Source organism: Mya arenaria, chromosome 14 (genome assembly GCF_026914265.1).
Source record: "Mya arenaria isolate MELC-2E11 chromosome 14, ASM2691426v1".
In the NCBI taxonomy this organism is placed as follows: domain Eukaryota; kingdom Metazoa; phylum Mollusca; class Bivalvia; order Myida; family Myidae; genus Mya; species Mya arenaria.
In genome coordinates this window covers 10606630-10617859 of record NC_069135.1, presented here as the reverse complement: position 1 = coordinate 10617859, position 11230 = coordinate 10606630, and the positions used below count along the sequence as shown (strand labels likewise).

The 11230-nt window shown below is 36.2% G+C and overlaps 2 protein-coding genes across 5 annotated transcripts in view; one reads left to right on the top strand and one right to left on the bottom strand.

Annotated features, from left to right (window-relative positions):
* Positions 1–545: 545 nt before the first annotated feature.
* On the bottom strand, positions 546–4741 carry LOC128217675 (transforming growth factor-beta-induced protein ig-h3-like). Its single transcript, XM_052924979.1, has 6 exons — positions 4433–4741; positions 3054–3268; positions 2617–2803; positions 2335–2436; positions 1534–1644; positions 546–1074 (listed from the first exon to the last, which is right to left on the bottom strand). Exons 1-6 carry the CDS (start codon positions 4650–4652, stop codon positions 896–898), a joined length of 1014 nt encoding a protein of 337 aa, XP_052780939.1. The 5' UTR covers positions 4653–4741; the 3' UTR covers positions 546–895.
* A 3306-nt stretch (positions 4742–8047) lies between these two features.
* Positions 8048–11230, top strand: part of LOC128217608 (dynein regulatory complex subunit 6-like) — a 28335-nt gene continuing 25152 nt past the window's right edge. For all 4 annotated transcript variants that reach the window (XM_052924860.1, XM_052924855.1, XM_052924859.1 and 1 more), the window contains exons 1-3: positions 8048–8198; positions 9084–9187; positions 9772–9868. In XM_052924860.1, the coding sequence (XP_052780820.1) occupies positions 8121–8198; positions 9084–9187; positions 9772–9868 (279 nt within the window). In that variant the 5' untranslated portion in view covers positions 8048–8120. The remainder of the gene's footprint in view (positions 8199–9083; positions 9188–9771; positions 9869–11230) is intronic.

Below are 11230 nucleotides of genomic sequence, written 5' to 3'. Positions count from 1 at the left end.
TAATTCCAGCGTAACTTGGACTTTTCCTGATTTTTTACTGTAAATATGAATATGAAATGTGAATACCACGAAATAAATTTATAGAAAAATTAGTTTAACAACCTTTACTACTCGAAAAGTTCACTTTTGGAACATATTATGGTTCATGTAATTGCACTCCACTGTTTCACTTGATTTGTCCTAGGCTTTGTACACGTTCTCTGTGGCCTCCGGAGACCGTCTTATGCAATGATTATCCATATGGTTATTGTGTTATTTTGATTATAGATTTACCGGTGTCGATGTTAAATGGAAGCCCGTAAAATGTAAACGATGAAAGGTCATTTAAATGGTTCTGGTAACAAAAACTCTTATTTCGATTATTTTGGCAGCTTGTCAAATTGTTACACAGCATTGGTGCTATTTTAATATCTTGATACTGGAACACAAACAGTTAAAAGTACAAGTATTAATTTTAAAATCAAATTTTAAGTGTTTTGAATATTTTCTTTTCATATCTACATGTTCTTTGACAAATAGACTCATATGGACATACCAAATCAATGTTGAAATCAGGAATTTTATTATATAAGAATGAAATATACATAAATTACACAAAGCTAACAATATCAGCGTATAACAATGTCGAGAGACAGCATGAGCAAAGTATTAGAATATCAAACGTCTTGCATAGAGATTCACTTATTGTAAATGCAAAAGGATTTCTCATACACACATACAATATAAACATACCAAACAAATCAACTCAGTAAAGAAAAGTTTGAACCATAATGACAAATGGCTTTGCTAAAATATAATGCCACAGAAATGTTTAAACGTGATAATTGTTCAAAATGGAATATACCCGTGTCCCAACGAGTCAAACAAACAGCTCCACCTATATTGCACTAGTAATTTACTGGAATGGAACAAAGACTTCCGTTTCGCTGCTGTCGTCATCGTAATCCATGACGTCATCGCCGCAGAGGTCGTTCATTTCACGCGGGAAGAGCACGCGGTCGATCACGTGCATCACGCCGTTTGTAACAGAAGCGTCTGCGTACACCACACGTGCATAATTCACCCTCAGGTGACCTGAAACACGTAATCGGGTTAATTTGGTCGTCTGAGTCACGAGTAAAACATTTATACTCGTTCAGTATGTATTGGTAATAGGGAGACTGTTCAACAACATCATGATGGTCAGTACACTCCTACGCGCAGGGTAAAGAAGGTAGAAAAATCAGCTCTTTATAAGCTTATCAAGTATTGCTCTCCTTGAGCCAATTTCTAACCACTGTGTGCAAGAGAGAGTAAGCGATTACATATACTAGAAGATCATTTTTCCTTCTTTTATCACATCAATGCATCTTATATCGCTATACAAAACCGTTTTCGCTCCGATTTCTGTTTTATTTAGTTTTAAGTGACTTATTCGATGAGCTTGTGCTTTTATTAAGTGCATAATAAAAAACCCTTCAGGGCGAATAAAACAGCTTCTATTGTATTCTCAAGGATGACAACGTTGATCAATGACATGACGGGAAACCGTACCGAACATTTTGGTGATTTTGACGGAGGCGCCATTTAGTGTTTTCACGTCGTCGCCACATGACAGCCCGGCGCTGTAGTCGACGGCCGGTGCCACGTGGTACTCTAGCACGCCTGAAAACAATGTTAACATTATTCATATAACACTGACAGTATATTTCTTTAGGCCTAAACAAAAATACATTTGGTTCGGGTTACCCGACCCTACCTACGGAATAGGCGCCGACCCTACCGTTTTTATAGTCAGTTTAAATGTGGAGTTTAAAACCTTAAATGCTTATACAGGAGATAACTTTAACACCATTCTGCAATGATGAAAATGACATTCTTATATAAAGCCTAATAAAAAAATAAAATAAAAAAATAACCCTACCTACCCTACCTATTTTTGAAAAGGATGTAACCCTAACCAAACAATTTTTTAGGCCTTATTACAAAAGAAGTTCTACGGTTGCAAGTCATAAGCATACTTAATCATGTGTATGCAAAGGTCTTTGGGATTAAAGTTAAAACGATATTTTAAACCTCAGCCCCGGTCTTCTGAAACCGTCGATATTGAACACAAATTAACCTGAAGTAAACTTACACCAGGTCAAAAGTTCACACTATAAGCACCTTCAGCTAGACACGCATTGCCAATGACTCATTTACAAGTGTCACTTGACCTGACTCAAGGACAAAGGGGGTCAATAGACCGCGATATTGACTTAGTCTGGCTTCCGAGTTCATAATGCTAATTTCATAATCTCGATGTACTGATATTTTCCTTGTAATAATTGACACCAGAAATAAATGTCAGCGTACTTGTAAGTAGAGTCTTGTTCTTTAGTAAGGCGTCGATACATTTCTTCGGAATCCTGGCAAAAGCTTTATCGCTGGGCGCGAACACGGTGAATGGTCCGGCTCCTGGATAACATACATTAGCATGTACCATTAGTTACATATGGTGAAAAGACACGACATAAGCGAAACGTTTTAAGTTATCGTGTTGCACACATCTACGCATTAAGGAATTTTATTTTATTGTTGATTTATTTCCACAATTCATGATCACGTTATTAAGACGTTTAGATGTACAATCCATACCGCTTAATGTGTCTGCAAGACCGGCAATAGTGACGGCCTTTAAAAGTGTCTTGAACACGGGGCACTTGGACACCACATCCACGACCGTCCCTGCCGGCGGAAATAGAACCCCGCTTACCACGTGGATCACGCCGTTTGTAGCTTCCTGGTCCGGCAGTGTCACTGGCCGCCCTGACGCCGTGATCACCTAGAATATGAAAAAATAAATTTACTTAGAGTCACTGCGTTTAAAAATTGCTGATTACAGAATACGTGTGATATGCTTGTTCACTGAGACATAAAATGCACATAAAACATTTGTAGGGCGTCAAAATCCACTGCTGAAAACAAGCACTAAAAAATAACATATGTTTAACAATAACTTCCTATATGTAAAACTCAAAGCCGAATCCTGAAATAGCGCACTTAATACATCCATTTTATTATGTATTCAGTACCTTCCCGTCTTTGTAGATGTTAATGCGGATATCCTTCCCCTGCACGCTGGGGACGAGCATGTTGTTCTTCAGGTCGGAGGAGAGCACCTTACCGCTCGCCACGTGGTACTCCAATATGGCCGTCAGTACTGTCATGTTTTTCATGAGGAAGTCAACGAACTTCTTAGGAAGCGCGGCAAACGCCTGGTCCGTTGGACCAAATACCGTGAACGGGCCTGTAATGGAATACGCTTGATACAAGTCATGCAACCAAGCACGTACACTACTTTAATAAGCTTGATCATTATTCTGCAGCAACTTGTTATAGTTGTTACTGCATTTGCTGTTTACATAATAAATTGAGTGCTTGATTGATTGATGAAGTGCTTGATTATTTGATTGAATTATTAATTGATTGAGTGCTTGATTATTTGATTGAATGATTAATTGCTAGAGTGTCGATTAATTGTGTGTTTGTTTTTTGTTTGATTGATTGATTCATTCATTGATCAAGTAATGTTTAATAAATCCATCATTCAATCAATCGATCTCATTTGATTAATTGCTGGTTTTATTGAACAGCACTTGATCGGAGGATAGAACGAAACGGCAGGGGCGCATGTGAGTTTGGTTTGTGGTCACTAAGACGGAAAAGTGGGTTTTCTCCGGGTACTCCGGTTTTGGTAACACTACTTTATTTCATTGTTGGTCTTGTTTGAAATGTCGTAAGCTGCTGGTTGAATACAATCAAACGTTAATGGATCAGAATTCAGTCACCAAAAGTACATATTGAACTTTATCGTCAGTTATGCACCAGTCAATTGTAACCACGCCCCACCCCCACAGGTCCGGGGGTATACCGGGGATAGCCGGTGAAATGGGCCGTGTTTTTACCTTTCAGGTGACCCCGCAGTTCCGGGTGAATGCGGTGTTTTGTCGTCGCTTTAAATACATCGGGGAATGGGCCTTACCTAGGGTCCCTGGGGTGCGGGGGCATTTGTCGGGGATTTTACCATCTGTTCGTCCCCGCAGGACGGAGATTTTAGTCGGGGTTGGCTGGACCGAAAGTCAAAGTCCAAGCTATTCTCGGAACCTGATGGCCGTGGTTACAACTGACTGGTGCATTACACTTCACTAATCAGTGGCCATAAAATGTGGTTAGTACTGGAGCAATGCTATATTTCTCATCGCATCTAAGAAGAAGCGCATCTTTTACCAAAAAAGCACATCTAATTATTATTATTATAGCTTTTGGGAAAGTAAAAAAACAACAACACGTATATATACACTTGTGCCATGAACATACACGAATTTCTTAACCAGACGTAAACAGATATTAATGGTGATGATATAACGTAACACCGACTTAGTTTCAAATTGATAACGTAGTGTATCCTTACCTGGGCCGGACAGTGTGTCCACCAGGTTTGCCTTCTTCACCAAGGTTACGAGCGTCTTGAGGCCAAGGTCGCCAGCGAGGGTCGGAATATTCTTGTCTGCGGCAAGCACGTCGTACCCGGCCGCTTCCTCGATCTGCGAGGACATCAGCTGAACCCATATCTGGTCGTTCCCTAAAACGCCGCACACTCCAAGAAATGCGAACAGGCACAAACACTTCATGTTGATATCGACAGGTTCTCCTTCCTCCGACTTAAAGAAGAAAATGCTGACAAATTATGAATACTAGTAGCGCAAAGAAAAAAATAGAACGTACAGCGACTATCGAGTCGGGTGTAAGATACTCTGTGATAAACATTTGCCTTGCGCATCAATAGGAAATATCTATACACCCGCTGTACTAAGTATCGCTGTACCATAAGTTATGTAAAACAAAATCGGGTTGAATGATTTTGCACGTGATCCATTCACATGAATGTGAATCAACAATTTATGTAACAAAAATAATGTCAACACTAGCTGTTAGTAAAATAAAATCATTCACGTATAGGGTTTTTAATGGTCACTGCTAGCCGGCAAGTTATGACGACGGTTTTTTTTATGGTCACAACTTTATTGATTTAACTGTACAAATAAGTTTTGTCACAATGCCAATTTCAAAGTATAATACTGTAAAGTATACGACACGAAAAAGTCTCTGGAAAAAGACATCGGGGCCCGAACATTCGATTATGATAAATCGGCGCCGCATTTTACACAGTCACCTGAATAAAAGTTAACAAAAATGGCTGCAGTTATACCAATCGGAACTCCTCGGCTAGTATCAAGATAGGAGCTTGCCGGAGATGGCCGAGTTGTTACGATTGCAGTTATACGGGTTAGTTTAATGTTTTCAGAATATATACTATGCCAGACATAAAAGTTGTTTTAAACTGTTCACATGTGCACAGTTTATGTTCGTCATTGCTTTTAAAAATAATGCCTTTGCGTGTCAACAAGGTATGTGTGTGCATGACGTACATTTATGATTTAACAAAAGTTTAAATTCAAAACGTTGCGGTGTAGAAACTTTCCATTTCGGCCTTTATTAACGTCCAGTTCTTGGAATCATGCTAGAGACTTTGTAAATTTATACAGACTTATATATTTGAAACCCTTTCTTTGTTGTCAAGTTTTTACTTCAGTTAACTTATATGACAATGCCATCCGAATTACAGTAATGAGGGCGATCAATTATACCGAAGTTTAATACTATAGGTTTATACAGTATTTATTCTAGGGTGCATCTCAGTTGGCCGAGCGGTTAACGACTAAGGAATCAAATCCGACGACCCCGGTTCGATTCTTCTCATCGGCATGATACAATTTTTTGGTAAAAGGTTTATCTTATAATATCAGTAAATGCTATTTTTTAATTCAATTGATCTGCTGAACATCATTGACAGCGACAACAAATGTTAATAAGTTGTGCCCCCCCTCCCCCATTTAGAAAGTCCTGGATCAGCCACTGGAATGGATTATAAGTATCTTTCATGGCCGAGGGTGTAAGATAGGTTCATTCCGACCCGAGCGTAGGGTGTTTTGCGGAAACGATGTTTACCGAAATATATTTCTCCCACATCAGATAAGTAGATCCAATATTTAAATTTAACCATGCTATAAATTTTTATCTTGCCCACGGGCGAAGATAAAATGCCCGTATGGAACTCCTTTTTAATGGTCGCATCATTGTATATAATTACCTCCCTTGTTGATGACTGTCGTCTGTAACATCATGGAAATCTTGTCTTGTGACAATATTTAGAACGCTAATTAATTATTTCTCGCTTCAAATGTCACAATAAAACAGTTTTCACGCACCTTTTAATAAATAATGCTTCACTCTCCTTAGAACTATTTAAAGACCTATTCACATAGTCTGAATCACTGCGTGCATATCCATGACAACCACGAATTATCGCATATCCATGTACGCAATTATATTTACTAAGCACGAAGAGTTCCAGCAAAAATATACATTTTTACTTAATTTTGTTTAACTGAGGTGGGAGAAAAAGCATCTACCATAGCCGCTCGTGTAAGATAGGTTCATCCCGACCCTCGCGCAGGGTGTTTTGTGGGAACTCGGTAAACCTCGTTTCCGCAAAACACCCTACGCTCGGGTCGGAATGAACCTATGTAACACTCTCGGCCATGGAAGATACTTATAATATACATGAACCCTTTTTTTGGCTACACTTAAATACTCAGAAAGTCAGAAGAGCTTTGTAGAGAATCACTGAATCCAAAATTTCTGCACTGAAACTACGATTGACATTTTGCGTGATGGTTAACCAGATGATCCTTTACTTGTAAGGTGTAGATTTGTTAAACATGCCTTTGTTTTAATATAAATGTAGTTGTGCTTAACACGATCGTTTTCATTTCTTGGCATCACCTCTTACATATTTTTCTAAGACAGTTTATTAGGCTGTAGGCCTCAAGGCCTGCAGACTTTTTTAAGCGTAAATTAGAATCTACCACCGTCAGATCGACAAAACATTTTTAACATTTGACGAATTGATGCGCGCATAGGCGAATCAAGCCCAGCTCAGTTAGAACTCGGGTAATCGAAGAACGACTTTTAACATTACCAATTGGCTCGAGATTAAAGCTACGGAGCTGCGTTCTGCTAAAAACAGCGCCGTAATGAGTATTCATAATTCGTTGCGCGGTTAATATATACATGTATATAGTGCAAATAAGTTGCGTTTTTGAGTAATTATGCAATTAAAATAAAAGAAAACGCAATGGTTTAATATTGACGAGGTCCTTAACGCAGTATTAACAAAAGAATGCTTAAATGGTTTTAAAATAAACGCGTACTGAATCAAAGTAAATGCATGTATATATCTGTGTTTACATTTGGCCGCGGCTGGGGATTAAGGTAATAGCGGTTAAAAATAGAATCTGGGTCATCAGATTCGGACAGGTTTATTTCCCGGGAATGAAACCGGAAAACGCGGTATAAGCCGAGAAAACATTGATCGTATTATGCATCATGCAGTCCATTGTACCCCCCCCCCCCCCCCAGGTCCGATGGTATACTTGGGATAACCGGGGAAATGGGCCGTATTTTTACCTTCCTGGTAAGCCCACAGTGCCGGGTGAATGCGGTGGTTTGTCTTCGCGCCATATAGAGCGGGGTCTTACCTAGGGTCCCTGGGGTGCGGGGGCATTTGGCGGGGATTTTACCATCAGTTCGTCCACGCAAGACGTGTAATTTACCCGGTTGATGTGCATTTTTTATCATACAATTGCATATATTATTTAGGCATGTCATATTGTATCTGCTAGTAGAACATTACATAAATTGAAGGTCTTGTGACAACATGTTCTTTTTTCGGCTTGTTGTCCAAATACATCTTTTTGAAATGCAGGTATTTAACTAAGCGGTTAAATAGAAAAATATGACTAATAAGAATGGTCTATATACTTGAAAGCGGTACAATGACAGAAAAGGCAATGCTTTACAATGTATGGTAAGAGCAAAAAAACAGAACAAACATTTAGTTGTATTTAACCTCAACTGTGATATATGCTGTTTTTACAATGTCAAAATTATTTAACACCGCTTGGTTGCGAATGAAAACAATGATAAAAGTTAAAAGTTAGATTAATTTTCAACAATAAAAAAACTTAATTCTCAAAATGGCCGCATCAATGAAAGGACTTGATCCAGTCCTAAAAAGATACTTACGATCTAACAAATTGCCAGATGTATACGAGGTGTGTAATAAGATTACGCTAACACAATATTGACATTCAAAAATATTATTTTGTTTCATATTATACACTACTAATTCATTTCCCTATACATTTTTATGTTAACTGTCAATAATTTTAATTGGAGAAATGCCATTTCTAGCACTTCAAGTTAAAGAAAACCATACAATTTCTTAAAATTCAGTTCAATATAAACAGCTGCTTCAGAGTCTTTTACGATTTTTGAATTGGGGAATCTACGCGTCCATATCCCACCTAGCCAAGAATGACAGATCCCAGCGCTAAGTATATTGAGCAGAAAGATAACTTGCACCTGCTAGATGGTTAAAATGGCGATGCTTTATTGACAGAAGTCGATCTAAATTAAACTAACTCTTTGTGTTTCATTTAACACTGGAATATTAATGATTTTTTTCTTTCTAAGTAAAGGTATTGGACTTTCAAACCATGACTATTTGCAAACTCAAATATCTTAAGTTTTAAGATTTAAGTTCAGCACAGTCTGGCAGTTTAAATTTAGCAATTTTGTAACATGATACTTATAATATACCAATTGTTGACAATCTTTTCATTGAGCATTATTCATTGCTTCAAAACCTTTAAATATTATTTTTTTGCCAAAAGTAGTATTGGTGTAAGATGACAGAAAGGTTGTATAATTGTTGCTATAGTAGTGAGCAAGTACAGGACAAAGCATTGTCATAAATGTCAATGTTTAAATTACAATTGGTTTCATAAATATCAAATTGCATTACTGTTGTTATAAATTACAAAAAGCTTTCTTTATAGTATATATCAGAGCCAGAAATTTTACGGTTAAGTTTAAGTATGATACCGTATCATTCTTGAAATTATATGATCATATTATTATCTACTGGAACTTTTTAGGCCCTTATAACTGGACTTGCTGTGATGTGTCCGGAGGATCCGCACCAGTTCATCATTGACAATCTCAAGTACCTCATTGAGTTTGGAACGGATGGATTAGAATGGTTTGTTAAAATATTTTTTAGATCATTAAATGGATATATTATTAATTCTTTTATTTTCAGAGGGTTTCAATGGTACATGTAATTTTATTATATACCATCATAAATACACGCACAAAACATATCGCAAAATACCATAGTCGGTATTCCAGTCCAGTGCAATACGGCCGTATTCCACTGTTGTGACGTCACGTCATATCAAGTATCATTGCGTGATGTTAAAATGACGACATAAAACAAAATAGTGCATCGTTAAAATAACATTTATTATTAAAACATGTGGCTTTTAAGTGATCTAACCAGTAATGTATATAATAAAAGGGTTATTTGTACTGTGTTTTGATCCGATAAGTCGTAGATTTTTGCAGATTTGATTTCACTCTGCAAAAATCCACTTAAGTTGAATACAACCTACCGGATCAAAATGCAGTACTAATGACCCTATTATATCAAACAGTGGATAAAAACAGTATATGAATAAAATTAACATCAAACTTAAAAAGGCTTTCATTTTATGAGAATTTGTTTTCGTAATAGGTACAAAATGAGTCTGTTGTAATAAAACAAAAGCCTCAGTGGTATTTCAGGGACCTGTTTGTGGAAGAATTTATGAAGCCGTTAAACAAGGTTGTGTCGGAGAGCAACCTGGAGTTCATCTTCAACATGGATGATGAGAGCATGCTGGTAGGTCCTGGTGAACATAAGTCAAAAACACTTATTTAAGCATTTTGTAATTGATTAGATAATTCCTTGAAAGTAAAAATAATCATACAGTTGTTTCTATATGTATGTCAGAGTTAATAACGTTAATTTATTTTTACAATACCATATAATAGATGCACTGGAATAGTCTACATTCTTAGCCATTGGAAAAGTATACAAGTAAATGGTAAAAACTACCCTATTAGAAATGAATAAGGATATTTTTCTTTCTTTTCTAATTTTATAATTATTGTAAATTTGTATTTCCGTTTATATAAAAAAAAAATAGCATTCAAGTTTTATTCAATGACTTATTATTTCAAACATTTATATTTCATACAAACTTTGTGAGAACAGTTTTATTTATATATTACATATGTTTATTTTCTCAGCGCATTGTGCCAGATATTGATGTAAGGTCACAACTCATATATGAACAGATTTAAACTAAGCTTATATATCAGCTAAAAACAACACATGGTCTCTGCTCTTTGAAAACTGTGTATGTCAGTTTATTATATACACTTGTATCTGTTAAAAGAGTTTATGAAACAGTGCTGTATATTCTGTGAAGCTACTGCAGTAGATAGCAAACTCAAAGGCTATATACTGATCATGAGAACATTTTTTTAGTGATAATTTATGTCTCAAAAGTTGTGTACAATTCAAATCGCAAAATATCAAATTGTTTCATCTAAGATGTGGTTTGTTTCCAAATGCAAAATGTTTATTTTGTGTTTATGTAACTAGTATGATCTTTGCATCTTAACACAACTGAGGCAAAAGTCACATAAGTATTAGTTTTGTTTGGGAAAATCTTGAATAACACTCTAGTTGTATATACAAAATGTAGTATGGAACACAAAATATAAAAATAAAGTGCTCAATCAAGTTTAAGCTCATTTTAAAAGAGAACTTTTTATTTGACCAAGTTTTTCATATTTTTTTTTACCAACAATGTTTTATAAAACAGTTTGTTTGGGTAAAGAAACATTCAAAATATTTTTTCTGCTGAAATGTAGCCAAAATCTGCATACACAATTTATGAAGGGCAGTGACAACATTATAATATGTAAAATATCACATGGGTCATTCAATAAATTAAACATTCTTTAACAGGTTTAAAAAGTATGCATTATGCAATAACTGTTTAATGTTTTCTTTGCATGAAATAAATCCACTATTTTAAGGATAGCAAAGATAAACACTAGCTGTTCTAATGAATAACAATTTGTGTCTAGTATAAGGTTCTTGTGTGATTTGTATCATTCATCGTGGTAACACAATCTATAATATAGACATGACATGAAATAGTATTTAATTAATGGTATAATAAATATTTTT

Coding starts and splice junctions, on each gene's coding strand:
- LOC128217675 (XM_052924979.1), bottom strand. CDS start 4,652: ATGAAGTGTTTGTGCCTGTTCGCATTTCTTGGAGTGTGCGGCGTTTTA. Junction 3,269..4,432: donor GGACACACTGTCCGGCCCAG/GTAAGGATACAC, acceptor ATTCCATTACAG/GCCCGTTCACGGTATTTGGT. Junction 2,804..3,053: donor ACATCTACAAAGACGGGAAG/GTACTGAATACA, acceptor TTCATATTCTAG/GTGATCACGGCGTCAGGGCG.